The 15,592-nt window shown below is 39.1% G+C and overlaps 2 protein-coding genes across 11 annotated transcripts in view; both read right to left on the bottom strand.

Annotated features, from left to right (window-relative positions):
• Positions 1 to 18: 18 nt before the first annotated feature.
• On the bottom strand, positions 19 to 6,623 carry scly (selenocysteine lyase). Of its 2 annotated transcripts, none has more exons than XM_088313298.1 (13): positions 6,448 to 6,623; positions 5,453 to 5,532; positions 5,271 to 5,380; positions 4,613 to 4,713; positions 4,388 to 4,550; positions 4,156 to 4,283; positions 3,268 to 3,423; positions 3,059 to 3,165; positions 2,629 to 2,665; positions 2,281 to 2,364; positions 1,745 to 1,844; positions 1,568 to 1,643; positions 19 to 825 (listed from the first exon to the last, which is right to left on the bottom strand). In XM_088313298.1, exons 2-13 carry the CDS (start codon positions 5,527 to 5,529, stop codon positions 672 to 674), a joined length of 1,293 nt encoding a protein of 430 aa, XP_088169424.1. In that variant the 5' UTR covers positions 5,530 to 5,532; positions 6,448 to 6,623; the 3' UTR covers positions 19 to 671. The 2 variants fall into 2 exon arrangements, with proteins under 2 accessions (XP_088169424.1, XP_088169425.1); XM_088313299.1 differs by having other exon boundaries at positions 5,453 to 5,529.
• Positions 6,624 to 7,445: 822 nt separating this feature from the next.
• The window catches only part of kif1aa (kinesin family member 1Aa), a 36,036-nt gene continuing 27,889 nt past the window's right edge, over positions 7,446 to 15,592 (bottom strand). For 5 of the 9 annotated variants that reach the window (XM_088312415.1, XM_088312417.1, XM_088312420.1 and 2 more), the window contains 11 exons: positions 15,419 to 15,445; positions 14,054 to 14,168; positions 13,853 to 13,986; positions 13,439 to 13,646; positions 12,463 to 12,651; positions 12,248 to 12,319; positions 12,050 to 12,171; positions 11,760 to 11,903; positions 11,477 to 11,669; positions 11,274 to 11,392; positions 7,446 to 10,482 (listed from right to left, as the gene is read on the bottom strand). In XM_088312415.1, the coding sequence (XP_088168541.1) occupies positions 10,440 to 10,482; positions 11,274 to 11,392; positions 11,477 to 11,669; positions 11,760 to 11,903; positions 12,050 to 12,171; positions 12,248 to 12,319; positions 12,463 to 12,651; positions 13,439 to 13,646; positions 13,853 to 13,986; positions 14,054 to 14,168; positions 15,419 to 15,445 (1,366 nt within the window). In that variant the 3' untranslated portion in view covers positions 7,446 to 10,439. The remainder of the gene's footprint in view (positions 10,483 to 11,273; positions 11,393 to 11,476; positions 11,670 to 11,759; positions 11,904 to 12,049; positions 12,172 to 12,247; positions 12,320 to 12,462; positions 12,652 to 13,438; positions 13,647 to 13,852; positions 13,987 to 14,053; positions 14,169 to 15,418; positions 15,446 to 15,592) is intronic. The other 4 variants (XM_088312421.1, XM_088312416.1, XM_088312419.1 and 1 more) reach the window with 1 other exon arrangement.

Raw genomic sequence — 15,592 nt, 5'->3', positions numbered from 1 at the left:
CTTTTTTTGTAAAAAAAATTGTATTTTGCTTTTGTCACACCTCAATGACACACTTTATACTAACAACTGATACATATCCTGCTAATACCATACATGTGTTGCCATTTCTCTTCCTCATAATCGATGTAACACGCCAAGAGTCACCACCTAATCTTATCTTCTACTCAAAAGCTGTGCTGATCTCAAATCCAAAGTGATGGAATGCCGCCAACTACAAGGCAAGGCAGCTTTATTTATACAGCACATTTCATCACCACATGCTTCACAATATTAAAAAAAAAAATGCAACTTTTAAAAGCATTTCCCCCACCAAAAAAATTATTTAATACATTTAAAAGCAAAGTAAAAAAATAAATAAAATAAAATAAGTAGCGAGAGAAACATTTTAGAAGATGTAGTTATTGTACAGTATTTATGGAATGACTTGCTTATTTTAGGAGGCTTTTAATCTGTTTTGTTGCTGTCTCCTTAGTATTCATAATTTCTCAGTGTGGCCAAGCAGTTTAGAAGATGGATGAATGAATAATGTTGGGCTCCATACAGCAAATGAGTCAATTACAATATGGTACAAATGCAAATTAAAACGTTAAAAAGGAACCGTTGTGCATAGTTTGGATAAAACGACGAAATGTTCTAAAAGTGTGTGTGCCTGCCTGTGTGATCAAGAGGTTTTATTGGCTGCTATCCAGTCGTTGAACGGCCTCCTGCAGGTCTTCCACGGCGGCGTGCACGTCATCTCTGCTGGTCCTGTGGCCCACGCTCAGTCGCAGGGCGTTGGACGCCACCTCAGGGTTCACGCCGCAGCTCAGGAGGATGGGGGAAGGCCTGACGGAGCGCAAAAAGATTGGTGGGATGAGTCAATCAAAACAAGGATGTGTGTTGGTTTTAAGATTGACTGTACAGAATTGCGATCTATTCTGTTGAATCGTCATCGGAAACAAAAGTATTGCACCATGAATTGTCATGAATCATTTTGTACTGTAACTGGAGCAAATGATATGAAATATGGAGTCACTTGTAATCGCTATTGGAATAAGTCGTGTTGTATTGGAATGAGGTGCAACAATTAATTGAGAATAAATTAATTGTTAAATTTATCAATTTGACCATTGTCCCAAACCTTGGAATTCCAGACTCTCACCAGAAAATATTCTCTGATTTCTGGAGTCCTCTGGAAAAGCAGATTAAATATCTGTGTGTTCAATCAAAGTGCAAATTCTGCTACTTTGAAATAATGTCCTGTTTTTGGAAAAAATGGACAAAAAAATAATTAAAAAAAAACCTGATCAATTCATCAATTATCCCAAAAATAATCCACAGGTGAATCAATTATTCAAAAAAATTATTAGTTGAAGCCCTTGTTGGATGTCAGGTCGCTAAAGTCCAGGAATTTTCCAAGTTTAAAATTTTGATGTGAATCAAGGTGAATGAAGAAAGGTTGGCTGCTCATAGGGAATGAGCTAATTTCATGCAAGTTGAAGAGTACATTTTGACTGGACTGGAAATTTTCCAGCCCTTCACAAACAAAAGCTAGCAGCGTGTTCAGTGGCCCTCGAAAGTACGTCACCTGTCTCCGTGGTCCGAGTGGCAGGCGGCGCCCACACTGGCCAGCAGCTTCTTACAGTGGGACAAAACACGCCAGCCTGAGAAAGAACAAGATCGATTTGTATTTTTCTTTTTTTTTTATGACTATAAATTATCCCAAAGCAGCTTGAAGCGGCTCAGGAAGCTATCGGGATGACACCTTGTAAGCCCGGACCCAGGATGGACACGTTACAAGTGTTGGGCAGGCGATCGCAACCCTGGAAATGGTTGTTGAAGTGCAGCTTGTCTTTGAAGACGGCCTGCCAGGGGAAAAATGGAAACATACTGAAATGGATGGAAATGAATCGATTTAAGCTTCCCCGAAAAAAAAAAATCCTTTGTCACGTGATTTTAATTAAGAAAACTAGCACTATACATTGGTGGCTCACATGATTTTTCAATGCACGAGCCATTGATATGTAAGGCAATCAATTAATTTGTTTCAGTAGCCCAAAAAACACCCAGCATATTTTTTCAATCAAAAAAAAATGTTTGTTGAAATTGTGCTTAACAAAATTAAAAAAGAGTTTGTGCGTCATCATTCATTGATTGTGGGGCTCTCAGTGTACAGATCTTGGCCACCATATACGTAGGTTTAATATGAAAGTAAATCAGAAATTGGAATTTAGTGTAAAAAAAAAATCTAAGATAGTTGTTATATTAGGGAACATTTAAGGATCAGATGTTCAAACTAACCTTGAGACGTTCCTCCAGGTATTCTCTTACATCGAGCATGTGACTCTCGTAGTTGGACAGGCGAGCCGTCACCAGTTCAGCAGCCTAGAAGACCCCCCCCCCAAAAAAAAACCCATAGTATCATACAATAAGAAAAAAAATGCAGCATTTAATAAGTAGGAAGTCATTTGGATGGATGCCTTTTGTAGGTGATTATGACTTCAGTGAGAAGTACAAGTAACTCACTGACGTCAGCATAGATGGATGGAAAGGAAGTATGATAATGAATCATAGTGCTGCAGCAATTTCCTTCATGGTATGTATCTATCAGTATTAAATGTTTTGTTATTAACAATTAAAATGAGGTACCTTTCCCAGTCCAGCAATCATTGGTGTGTTTTCTGTGCTGCCATGTAAAAAAAAAAGAAAGAAAAAAAAGTTAGTTTATTCCACTATTTATGAATACGGTGACACCTTAATTTACAAGCGACCCAATTTAACCACTTTTTCGAGATAAAAGCCTTTGCGAAACAGTTTATTGTTTATTTAACATTATAAAGGCAAAGCAATGAGAAATTCACCTCATCCATTTAACGAAACCACTTTCCTTTGCGTTATCATAATTGCAAGCTTATAGCTAGCTAAGCGTTAGCTTCTCGCTTAACTATGTTTCATGTTGCAGTAGTTAAAACTTTTTATGTATATTCGAAAACAAACCAAAGGCACCACTGTACTCATGTATTAATGTATTGTTTGTGTTGTTTCATGAATAAAATGTTAGAAAATTACAACATGATACCCAGGTCGATAAATCCTCTCCTGCCCGCCGCCAAACAGCATAGGATAGAGCGGCGTTTTCACCCCGAGGCCGTTCACAAACAGCGCACCAATGCGGGGCCCGTAAAACTAAACAAACAACAACAAAAAATAAAATAAAAAACACTTTTAATAAAACTCATAAACAGCTGAATGTGCCGTTACGGAAAAAAATGTTAGCACGCTGCCCACCTTGTGCCCAACGATGGTGAGGTAATCCACACCCAGGTCCTTGACGTCCACCGGGATCTTCCCCAGGGCTTGAGCGGCGTCCGTGTGGATGAGGACACGCACACACTCTTTCTGTTGCTCCAGTGAGCGGACGCGCTGCGAGATTTCGCGGACGGGCTGACATGCAAATGGATCGTTTTCAGAAACAAGTAAGGACTTTCACATGGTCCCTGAAGGCAACGCTTGACATTTGCTTATCTACTTATGCTGGCCAGTTCTTTTTTTTGTGTGCGGCAACCAATAAATAGAGACAGAATATTTTAACTAAAAACTTGAGGACATTTGGGAAAATGTTTAAAAAAAAAATGTTAAAAAACGCAACATTTAAGAACATTTAGAACAGTCAGTCAATTGTGCAAGAAAAGCTTTGATTTTAGATTTGTTGGCAAAAAACGTCCAATTTTGTGTTGAATGGTGAGACTGGTGTCGGGTTTCTCTCCCCCCCCCCAAAAAAAAAATTTGAACCTAAGATACAGTCCAAAATGGCCACTTCAAATAAAAATGGCCGCCGACCTGTTCAATTTTGGGCATGAGTCCTGAAGATGTTCTTCATATATCCTGTCATGAAAAATGTCCACCAAATTTGCTGTTAATGGGCGAAATCGGTGGTAGGTGCTATTTTTGATTTTTTTTTTTTTTACTTTTAAGATCTAGATCAACCAAAAATGGACTAATTGTTTAATTTTGGATACAGTTTCCTTGGGACCTTGTTCACCGAATTAAGTGTTCCGAAATAGCTGACTGTGTGCATAAATCCAGAATATTTTTTAGGGTTTTTTTTCAAGACAAAAATGGCCGAACTCCTGTTGAATTTTGGATATGCCTGGTGAAATCAACTTTTATTCTTACCATGATGATGCCTGTCTCGTTGTTGGCCAGCATGATGGACACCAGGCAGGTATTGGGTCGCACTGCGGCGAGCACGTCATCTGCTTCTACGCGGCCCGTCGCCTTGGAAACCGGCACAAAGGTAAAATCTGCAAGCGAGCATTCTCTTAATTCTGATGCAAAAATTATCCCAAGAGGCTGCAGTTCAGTTCTGAACAACAAAGACAAATATATTTTGTTTTTGCCGTCGTACCCGCTTTGCCTTCCTTCTTCAGATGCTCGGCCACCAGTTTTACCGAGTCATGCTCCACGTTGGAGGCAATGATGTGTGGCAGGCTTCCGTCGTCTCCTTTTCTGGCGTCACGTTGGTAGTGACAGAAATGCTCAATGGCGGTGTGGAACACCATGTTGTTGGACTAGAATGAGTTTGTTATTATTCAGTTTTCTAAAACATCAGCGGTGGAAGTGTCGGCATTACCTCGGTTCCGCCCGAGGTGAAAATGATGTCGTCGGAGTTGCCTCCGATCATTCTTGCCACGTTCTCCCTGGACTGAGTAATGATGGCCTTCGCTTTCATTCCTTGAAATAACAAATTGCAATAAAAGAATGCAAATTGTGTAGATTTCACGTGAGTGCTGAGGAGATGATGCTGAGGATTTTACATCTTGCTCTATATTTGTTAGTTAATGTTACCAGTTGGTAACACAGCAAAATACTAAGTTCAAGATGGAGAAAAATTAACCGTAATGAGCTGAAAATTTTTATTTTTAATCACTTTAAGAATGTGGACATCAATAAATATTTCAAATGTCTTTAAATTTGTGAATTTTACTGTGAAAATTGGGAACTATAAAAAACGTATTCAAATGTGTGTGTGGGGGGGGGGGGTTCCAAAGATGTCCTGAATGAGCTTTTCCATTTTGAAGTTTGAATCAGTTGAGAAATGTGTAGGGAGGAGGTAGGAATAGTGACATTCTATTAATTTGATCTTGGGAAATGTGGAATTTTGAAAAAAGAAAATTTATTTTGGGGAATGTTAATACAAGTTTTGGAGATTTCCTGAATGGGCAAAACAGTTTGAATCTGGAATGATCTCAATGTCATTACATTTACATTCTCAGCAAAAGTAGCCTCACCTGCATCGTAGCTGCTACTCGGGTTTCCCCAGGCATCCCGCATGGCCTCGTAGGTGGCCCGGATCACTTCCGGTGCCACCGGCGTCGTAGCATTGTAATCCATATATATTCTAAATCAATAAGCTTATTAGCAAGTAGCATTAGCAATGACATTGACAACGTTACAGTTTTTAGGGTCCCACCTGTCGTGGCTCTTTTCGGAGTTACCAAACTCACTTCCGGGTCCAGGGAATGTGTCTGCATTGCTTTGACTGGACATCTTCTGGGGAGAAAGCACTTTTAATGATCTACTCATCCATGGATCCAAAGATGAATGGATAGCAGAACTTAAAAAGCTGAAGGGAAACACTGTGGAATTAATTGAAATGTGTCCAAAAAAGTGGACCATATCTCTTACACTTGGAAACTTTATTGTGAAGATTTGAGGAATGAATACAATATGTATTCAATGAGCTGAACAATTTCAAGTTGGCATGATTCAAATCAGTACAGAAATATACAACAAGGTGGTTCGTAAACGTGTAAGAAACCTCTTCTTTGGGGTAACTTGGTGTGAAAATTTGAGAATTTTGGACATGATAAGTGTGGAATTTGGAGGAATGTGGAAAGTGTCTTAAAGTCTCGAAGGATGACCCGCGATGGGGAACACGTTGACATTTACCGCTCCAATATGGCTGCCGAGAACCTGCGTACGTAACATTGACGTAATCCGTGCGCGCCATGTTCAAGATTCATTCAGAAAATGATTTTGAAGCAAAACACCATCACTGACACATTAAACTAAAACGTGGGACAAAACAATAATTTTGACCAACGAGTCGTCAACATACAATCACATTAAACACGTGTTTATAAAATATATGAATTCAGAATACGTGTGTATCAACTGCCATTCGAGTGGTGATGACGCATTGTGAAACCAAAACAAAGGAATTAAAAGTAACAAAAATACAAAGCCGAGTTATGATTTAAAAGTGTCACGACTACTTAATATGCGAAAAAAAAAGTCAGCCTCAGTTGACATGTTTTAAACGAGTTTTACCGGTCGCTACAGTTGCTGACCTGAAAGCGAGCTCGACTTGTACCTGGTAGCACAATTACAACCATTCAATAGTCGTACAGTATATTTAATATAGAAGCGCTGAGGCAGGTTTATGTACTCATCTTCGTCTCTGACCTTGTCAATGATGTCAATTGTCCAGGAGATACTTTTACAGCGTCTCTCTCTTGTAAATCATCAGCTAGCAAAGCAAAAGCAGAGGAGACCAGCAGACTGCTCCACTACTCATGTTGCCAGGTTTAAAATAATTCAGTTCAACAGTCGTTTGGTTTTTAACACTACCAACCTGTTATTTAATCAACGTGCTTAGTTTAGTAGCGTTTTCACATTATTCAAAATATACCCAATGCGCAGTATAACACAATATCCGCTTGAAACGGAATATTCCAAACACGGTGCCCGTAAAGGTCGCTCATGTCTAGATCTGGCAACTTAAATAAATGAAGTGTGACGTGTACGTGGCCAGATTTTATTAAAAATAAGCAAATCATTAGTATAAGTAATGATATAGACTATACGACTGTTACTTGTTGTATTGGTAGCTTTACTATTATACGTAGGGTGATTTAATAATTTGCACGTATTAAAATGCATTCATACACTCCACCTGTGATTATGGCAATCTTACTGTCTTGAATGCGCTCTGACTGGGTTGCCAAGTTTGATGAACTAAAGCGTTTAGGTTTTTTTTTTTTTAACCATAATGAGGTTCACTTAATTGTTTGAACAAAAAAAGTAGTGTTATACATAGCCATTAACCCCTGAAAAAAAAAGTCAGCTCTCCAAGTATTATCATCATGACGGACATTAAAATACAGTAGAGTAGTAGGCCTAAGTGTTCGTCAAAAGAAAATTGTTTTATTGCTACGTTTGTAATGCCACTGTAACATGATGCAAAGTCTGAACATTAACACTGTGATAATACAGAAAAAATCTTTACTCCAATAATCAATTAAAATGTACTGGACATAAACTTTAAGTACAACTGAACTGCTCTTACCGAGAATCACCCGTTTGTGTTTCTCAAGGCACCCCCGTTTCATAAACAATATTGAATAAGCACTCACAGCTATAACAATGACCTGTGGTGGCTAAAAAATAACCGACGCAATATATGTGTTGCATCATGATTTTATTTTTATTCCATATATGACAATGTGTTTCAGTGCAAACACACACGCACAAACATTTGGACGCTTTACTCCAACAATCCAAAAAAGACACACTGAACTCCTACAGCCCATTTACAGTAAGCTCTCGGCCGCTTGATGAGATGATACACACCGTTCACAGCAATCATGTTTATTATATACAATGCAATGTCTTTTTTTTCAAGAAAGAAAGAAAAGTGGAAGCACAAAAATTGCCGTTTTCCATTCAGAGCAGAAGGTGATAGAAAATGATGGCCAACGGGTGCGAATTATAATAAAGAACAGTGGTGCTGCACACATATCAACACACACAAGTTCACGTCTTGGAGTGCGTGAGGTCATTTGGGAGCACACGCACACACAAGCACTTCAGTAGTGGTAGGAGCTTGGAAATATGGTTCGTACATTCAGTGTTGAGTGACTGCAACCATGTCGGTTGGATGCAATGTGACACACATGAAGAGGCCTGATGAAAACGTGATGACATTGGTTGCAGGACGAGGAACACGCAAAGTTGTCAAAATGTTGCATAAGAATGGACATGTACACGATGTACGCTTAGGAGAGTGATTTTCAAAGTGTACTACGTAGTTAAGGACAAACAAGTTGAAAACTTTCAGTTGTCTTGAACTTTTTAAATACAGTAGAGTATGTTTTTTAAACGTTTACTTCCTGTTGTTATTTAACTTGGGCAATATATTATAATTGTATAGTTATTGAAGTGCATTTTCTTTATTTAACAATTTTCAATTGTACATTATTCCTACATTAAAGATCACTTTTTGTCAGTTTTTTATCTGGTACAGTACACTTTTATTTCCTTTATAACAAACTTTTATGCACCAAAAATGTATTGAATTGAGTCAATATTGAATTTATCATTAGTATTTTTTTTACATTTCAGTACAGGTTTAATGTTTATACTCTGCATAATGTAACATCAAATTTTTAATTTTCATGTAAAGTACTTTTGGAAAAAAAAAAAACATTTCTTTTTAAACTACAGTTCAGTTGTATTTAACTTTTACGAGCAATACATTTGAACTGAATCATTATTCAAGTATAGTTTTTAATTTTCTATGTTGAAGCGCAGGTGCAAAATGTTACATGTTTTTACTGTTCAGGTAGTGCAGTAGATTTTTGTTAAGTACAGCTCAGTTGTAACTTTTATTGAGTTAAGTGAGTATTTAACTATTTTCTTTAATTCAAGCTCAGTGTACTATGCTACTGTATTTCAAAGTTTGATGGTGATATTATTATTTTTCGGTGGTATTTGACATAAAAAGTCTGAGAACCGTTATGCTATAATGTAAGGAAAAAGTTCCTTTTTTTTGTGAGGGTGCGCTCAGGTTGGCTGACCTGACGCACACTCATCCGAGAAGTGAAAAGCTGGAAATAAAAAAAATTAAAAAAAAGGAAGAAAAGATTTCAAGTTTGAATTTGGGCGGGGAGAGTCGGGATGGGCTAAGCAGAGTACAACAGAACCTTCTAAGACCATTAAAAGTGGGAATTTTAAAGTTCGCACGAATATTCGTCATATGTGACATTGCAGGATTTTGACTTCGGCAAATCTCACGAGATTTCATTCTAGAGACCATTTCATGTACAGTATTAGCAAATGTGGTGTACATTTTTTGAATAAAAATCACACAAGAAAATTGTTTTACAGAAAGCCGTGAGACATATAAATGATGTAATACATACAAAATGTTACATATTAATACTATATAATAAAATCCAAATAAAAATTAGTTATATTAATATAATATAATGGCAATAAGTATTAAATTAAAAATGTAACAAATCGTGTTCCACTTTGGAGGTTCTGCTGTCTTCTAAATGCTCAAATTGAGATTATTTTGAGATTAAAGTGGAGAAATTGACTCTATGACACTAAATGATGATGATGATGATGATGTAAGGGAAGAAGAGCACAAATAATAACGTGAAGGTTGTCCGAACGCAACCGTGAGGCACTACATGTCATACATATGCACTTTATACAGTATATTGTATACAGTATAGAGTATATATATATATATATATATATTTATAATTTCATACTACTTCCGACTGGCCTGACAATTTAAAGGGGACGAGGGGATTCATTCAAGTAAAAGTGTGGTTGTGTTATTCGTTTCAAAAAACAACAACATGGGAGGGAGCGTCTTACAAAGTGCCGTGTGCAGACATTGCACCACTTTACAAATATACTGTAAACGTCTTTGTCAATGAATAAATACATGCACACTGAAATAAATACAAAAATAAATAAAGAGAGAGTGGAAGTTCCAAAATGTGACGAGGAACGTGGCGTCTGTGTTGTGTTGCGCGAGTGCAGATGTGCAAACATGGAAGGCAGCGTGTGAGAAAGTTCATCAGAGAAATGGGGAAAAAAAAAAAGTGATCTGTTAAAGAGAAGCATTTTTCCCGCATATAGAAGACAAAAGTATTGGGACAGACTTATTCCTGAATGAAGGTTATTTTCCGTCCTAGTCCAAAGATCCATGCTGGCTGGAAAAATTTCCTATTCCATTTTTTTCTTTTCTTTCGGGTAGATGTCCCAATACATGTTTTTTTTTTTTTTTTAAAAAGTCACATTTTCTTACTTCTAGGGTATCTTAATACTTTTGTCCTAATTCCAGTTTTCTCACTTCACGATTGTCCCAATACTTTTTCCCAAACTCAGATTTTCTCTCTTCCTGCGTGTCCATGCCCACGCGCACGCACATACGTTCAGTATGTAATGTATTGTATGTATAAGGCCCGATGCGCCACTAACACGACTACATGACAGCACCACACACGTATGGAGTCTGACTACCGGACTGATTAGAAAAGTCCTGACACAAGATGGCGTCGAGGAACGCGAGCAGGGGGAAGGAAGATGGCGACGGCGGCGGTGGAGGAGGAAAGGGAGAAGGGCCGGTGGTCTATGTACATCTCAAGTCTTTTCCATCACATCCTCATCTGTCCCACTCGTCTTCTGGACAACTTGGATCTGAGGGACAGAGGCTAATTAGCATGTTATAAAGATGCCTTAGCACTTTGTCTCTGTACAGTAGGTTATCTTTCTGTATGCTAGCATGTCAACTACTAGCATATTAGCATTATAGATACGATGTTCGCATTTTATTAGTACTTATTTGTAATTGTACCCAACTCTGGAGAGAATCATAAGACGATAGTTGACTTGCCTTAGCGCTTTCTCTGTTACATATTACCATGCTAACAAGCATGTTTGCATTTTGTCTAGAATATTAGCATTTTGATAATTCTCATTTTTAATAGTTTCCAGCGAAAGACAATGATGTAAAAACATGGATCTGCTGTTGCGCTTTCTCTATTCAGGTTGATATCTTGCTGTGAGTCAGCATGATAGCATTTTTAGAAAACATGTTATCATATTTAGCTAGCATGCTAGCATTTGATAGCATGTTAGCATTTTTAGCAAACATGTTATTAAATTTAGCTAGCATGATAGCATTTTTAGAAAACATGTTATCATATTTAGCTAGCATGCTAGCATTTGATAGCATGTTAGCATCTTTAGCAAACATGTTATCATATTTAGCTAACATTATAGCATCTGATCAACTTCCGTTTGTTATAGTACCTAACAGGGGTGGGATGGAAAATTCTAGCAATTGATCAATGGTCATTTGTTATGTTACAAAACGACAGAGGATGTAAAATCCTTACGGATGTGTCTCAGTGCTTTATAAACTGTCATTGCTAACTTGCTATCTGCTCTCATGCCAAATGTTAGCGTGTTAGCATTCAACACGATACCTGATAGTCCCCGCCAGGAGAGGATTGAAGGCATACAGCCAGTCGTGCATGTCTTTGTCACTTGTGGCTTGAAGCAGTATTCCGCGGTGTTCCGTGCACACAGCAAATGTGTTGGGGGTCTGTTGGAGAGAGAAAAAAAAAATTAAGAAATGATTGGAAGCTGGCTAAGTGTCATTGGCTAATCAATAGGTGACGGGTGACACCTTGAGCATGGCCTGCTGGTCCTCGCTGTATTCCACCTGTGCCGAGGACAGGTTGAGGATGGCGCGCTCTACGGCGTCACGCTCCGTATTGTAGATGTAAACATACGGCCGGCGCACCACCACGTAGCGCTTCACCCAGCCGTTCGTGTGCGGCTCCAGGAAGTGAAGATAACCCTTTTTGGACACGATGGGGCTGTGAGGAGGCAACAACGCCATTTTGACAGCTATCAGCTCATTGTTTTGTTTGTAGATTCAGTCATTCCAGCGGACAGAAACGCCTCACCTGACTCGGATCTCGAGGATGTCGGGGACAAATCTACGTATGCGAGGTTTCCCTTCCGAGGTTGCGCCCACACACTTCTTGGTGTCGGCATCCGGCTGCGCGTCGGGACTCGGGCAGACGGCTTGGGAGCGAGGAGTGGGAGGTCTGCAGAAAAATGGAACATATTTCCATCATATCACTTGGGTACGCCTCCATTGTTCTATTTTTTACAAAATGTTTAATGGAAATTCACCACATAATATTAAATGTCAATACCGCAAATTTACAATACTGTCATAATTAGGGCTGACCTGAGATCAGCGTTGCCATAGCAACCCCCCACCAGGGAAGGGCAGGTAGACGAGGGCGTGATGGTGTTGAATGCAGAGATGGAGGGCGAGTCTCTCAGCGTGGTGACAGACATCTCCGAGATCTGAAACAAATATGCACAGGCATGTTACGTGAGGCTTAACGTTGACACGAGGTTGTTGTGGTGTGAACAGAAGTACCTTGCTTTCACTGGCGCTGACGCACACGTGAGTGTACTCTCTATCGAAGGAGTGAGTGAGCAGCCGCAGACACTGTGTGAACAAAAAGCGCACAATTGGAGTGGATCTTTATTAATTCTTGTAAAATGTTGCATGTCAAGTGTGTTTTGATAAGTTTAAGTATGCTTCAATCAGGAGTTCAGTTCACTAAATTCAAAAGTAGGAATGTAGGTGACCTTGGTGGCGAGCTCCCGTTGCCTCTCAGAGGTGATGTCGGACGTAGCACAGACTTCTGGCTGAACCCGGGCGGGTGCAAACGGCTCGCCGGGCTCCTCCTCTGGAAGCTGCTGAGCCCCCCGACCCGCCTGCAGTAGGGTGGACTCCAGCTTCTCCCGCAGCAGCAGGAAATGTTTGGTTTTCTCGACCTGACGGACAAAAACAAACAGAATGTTGAGATTTCTCACTCTCACTTTTTTTTATTGAATAATTTGATTAATTACATTTTGAATTTTCCTTAAGTTTATCTCAGTATATTAGTATGGTCTATTCATGATTAGTTTTTTTTTTAATTTATTTTTAAGTTCTTTACATGTATTTTATATTTCCTATATTTTGCATTAATTCGTCATATTGCTAATTTATTGCAAATTAATATTGGATTTGCAAATTTCTTTATTTTATTTTATTTCTTGAAATAAAAAAATATTTATGCATTTACTATATATATTTACAATGTTAATTTGATTTTATTGTATATTTGGACTCATTTTTAATTTCTTGAAATTCCTCTCGTGAGGAACAATAACGATCTTAATAATTTTTATTTTATTTTTATTTTATTTTATTTTTGCCATTGAATTTATTTGTATTGATTTTGTATTTATTTTTATTTTTACACAGTAAAAAAAAGATTCTATTTTTAATTTCCCCGCTCTGAATTATATTTATTTTGCATTTGATAGTTACAGGTATTATTATTAGTAGTAGGAATATTAGCTTATTATTATACTTATTATTATTGTTAGAATTATAAATTATTATGGTTTTATTTAATTACAATAATGTTAATGTCTTCAGTTTCCCTCGCAAACACAAATTCCTGTCCCCGTCTCAAAATCAGTTTCAAGTAACATTTTAGTCAAAATCGCATTTCTCAAGCCGGCCATCACTGGTCGACATGTCCAAAAACGAATGTGAGAAAAAGTTGCTCACGTCCTGAAGCAGGCTGAGCTTGTCGAGCTCCCACTGGTGCTCCAGGATGAGGCTGTCGCTGCGAGGCCGCCAGCCGGCAAGGTTCTCCTCGCCGCGGACGTACGCCACCGACGTGTCAAGCACTCGCCGCCTGCGACGCTGCATGCCCGGACTCCCCGCGTCCGCCAAGTTGCACAGACTCAACTCGTACACGCCCGTCACGCGGTTTCTTGTGGCAGAAGGGAGAAGATGATAAAAATGAGAGGTGTCAAAAATATCATTGAGAAAAAAAATTGAGAATGCTTCAGTTATCTTTCACACAATTTCAGACAGTTTTTTTTTACGATAAGGTGACTTATTTTTGGTTTGTGTGAAAAGAGTTTTTATGTGTGTTTGAGAAGTAAATGAGCGGAAAGGAGTGAGAGTAAAACTCACCCATCAGCCGCTCTCAGGCTTCCTGTGCCGAAGAGGTTCCGAATGGAACGGGAGGCTGACAATTTGGTGTCGCGGGAGTAGAAGACCATGCACACGTCTTTGGTCACCACAGCCGGCTGCGTACATTTCTCCATCTGAAAAACGCAGACGATATCATCGCATCCTGTCCACATGCACCTTCATGATCCTCATGATCGTCACCTCCAAGTACGCCGAGAGCGTCATGTAGATCTTCTCGCCATAGGGGGTGACTCTGTTGAGGAGCAAGGAGTTGTGCATGGAGCTGTCCCAAGCCGCCTCGAAGCGGTAGAATGTCCTGGAAGGCGACCAATCGCGACAGAGGCACACACGGCCAATCAATACGAGACGCGGAAGAAAAATTAAGTTACTGCAAGTGGTGAAGAAACGATGACGTCATGCTTGATTGGCAGAGATGAAGCACAAATGAAGAAGATGAGCATGGAAAGCCGTTTGAGCAATTTTTCCACATCCATCTTAAGGTCAGTGTACTAGTACACCCTTTTTCCTCACTAGTAAAACAAATCTACACACTACTAGAATAAAAAGGCAGACTACTTGTAATTAAACCTTGCTAAAAAATAACTGTTGCACTAGTAGCACTATGAGTCACAACGATTCAGCATGTGTCATGCACTAGTAGCTTCCTTATCAAGGACATTGAATAAAGGAAATTCGAGCTTAGGGTGCATGTACTAGTAGCGCTAGGATAGCGTTGGCATACTAGTAGAACATCTACATTTTTTTTTAGTAAGGCAAAACTCTGCACTAGAGGTTGGCTGCAGTGAGGAAAAACTAGTTGAGATATATCAATGCTAGTACTGCTAGTTGACATCTGCATGCTACAATTACTAATATTCAAGCGCTCGAAGTAAACTAGAGGAATTTGATATTTTATTCTAATACTAGTATCACGCATAGCTTAGCCTCACAAGTAAATAAATATCAAGGATATTGCATAAATGCCATTAAGAAATCCATTTGAGGATTTATTCAATATCCTTGTTCGCCATCTTACTAGTGTAGTATCTTATCTTACGAGTATGCCCTCACTAGTAAAACAACTAGGTCACACTAGTAGAATGACTATCTTACTAACAACCCTTTGTCCACTGTCAGTGGCTACTAGTATGCACATAAATTAACTAGCAAACTAACGAGCTGCACTAGGAACATTACTAGGTCAGCTAATAGCCATGTGTCACGCACTAGTAGCTTCCTTATCAAAACGCTCAAATGTCTTTCCATAAAGCAGTTTAGACATTTATTTGATACCCCTCATTTTGGCATACCAGTAGGACAACTACTTGATACTAGTGAGGCAAAAGTGTGCACTAGTTGAAATCTGAATGCTACTAGTACTTTGAGTGAAGCTCTCGATGTTAACTAGTAGAACATTATAATGTCAGTGTCGTTGTCAACTAGTGCACATTTTTCTCTCCCGGGTAATGTAGATGTTCCAGTAGGGAGGACAAAGAGTGTACTAGTACATGGATCTGAATGTTCAATGGCTTTCCATTGAGTGCGAGTGAGACAGAGGATCAATACCTCGGATCAAGTCCCCGACGGGAGATGCTGTGAGGAAGAAGAGATGACAGAGGAAGAGGAAGAGTGAGAGCGGTCGAGAGGCAGGAAGTGGGCTGTGTATGCTACTAGTTCCGCAAGTGAGACTATGCGTGGCAGAAGCTGGTCTTCTTGATACTAAAAATCATGGACACTGTG

This window comes from Idiotropiscis lumnitzeri, chromosome 13 (genome assembly GCF_059441095.1).
Source record: "Idiotropiscis lumnitzeri isolate Australia: NSW breed Sydney's pygmy pipehorse chromosome 13, RoL_Ilum_1.0, whole genome shotgun sequence".
Taxonomy (NCBI): Eukaryota; Metazoa; Chordata; class Actinopteri; order Syngnathiformes; family Syngnathidae; genus Idiotropiscis; species Idiotropiscis lumnitzeri.
This window is presented reverse-complemented; position numbering and strand designations above follow the sequence as displayed.

Bases quoted from the DNA above. Each gene is read 5' to 3' on its own strand.
- scly (XM_088313298.1), bottom strand. From the start codon at position 5,529: ATGTCCAGTCAAAGCAATGCAGACACATTCCCTGGACCCGGAAGTGAG. The intron at 3,166-3,267 runs GTGGGCAGCGTG...TTGTTTGTTTAG, and splicing joins TCACCATCGTTGGGCACAAG to TTTTACGGGCCCCGCATTGG. The intron at 2,365-2,628 runs GTACCTCATTTT...GGGGTCTTCTAG, and splicing joins TGATTGCTGGACTGGGAAAG to GCTGCTGAACTGGTGACGGC.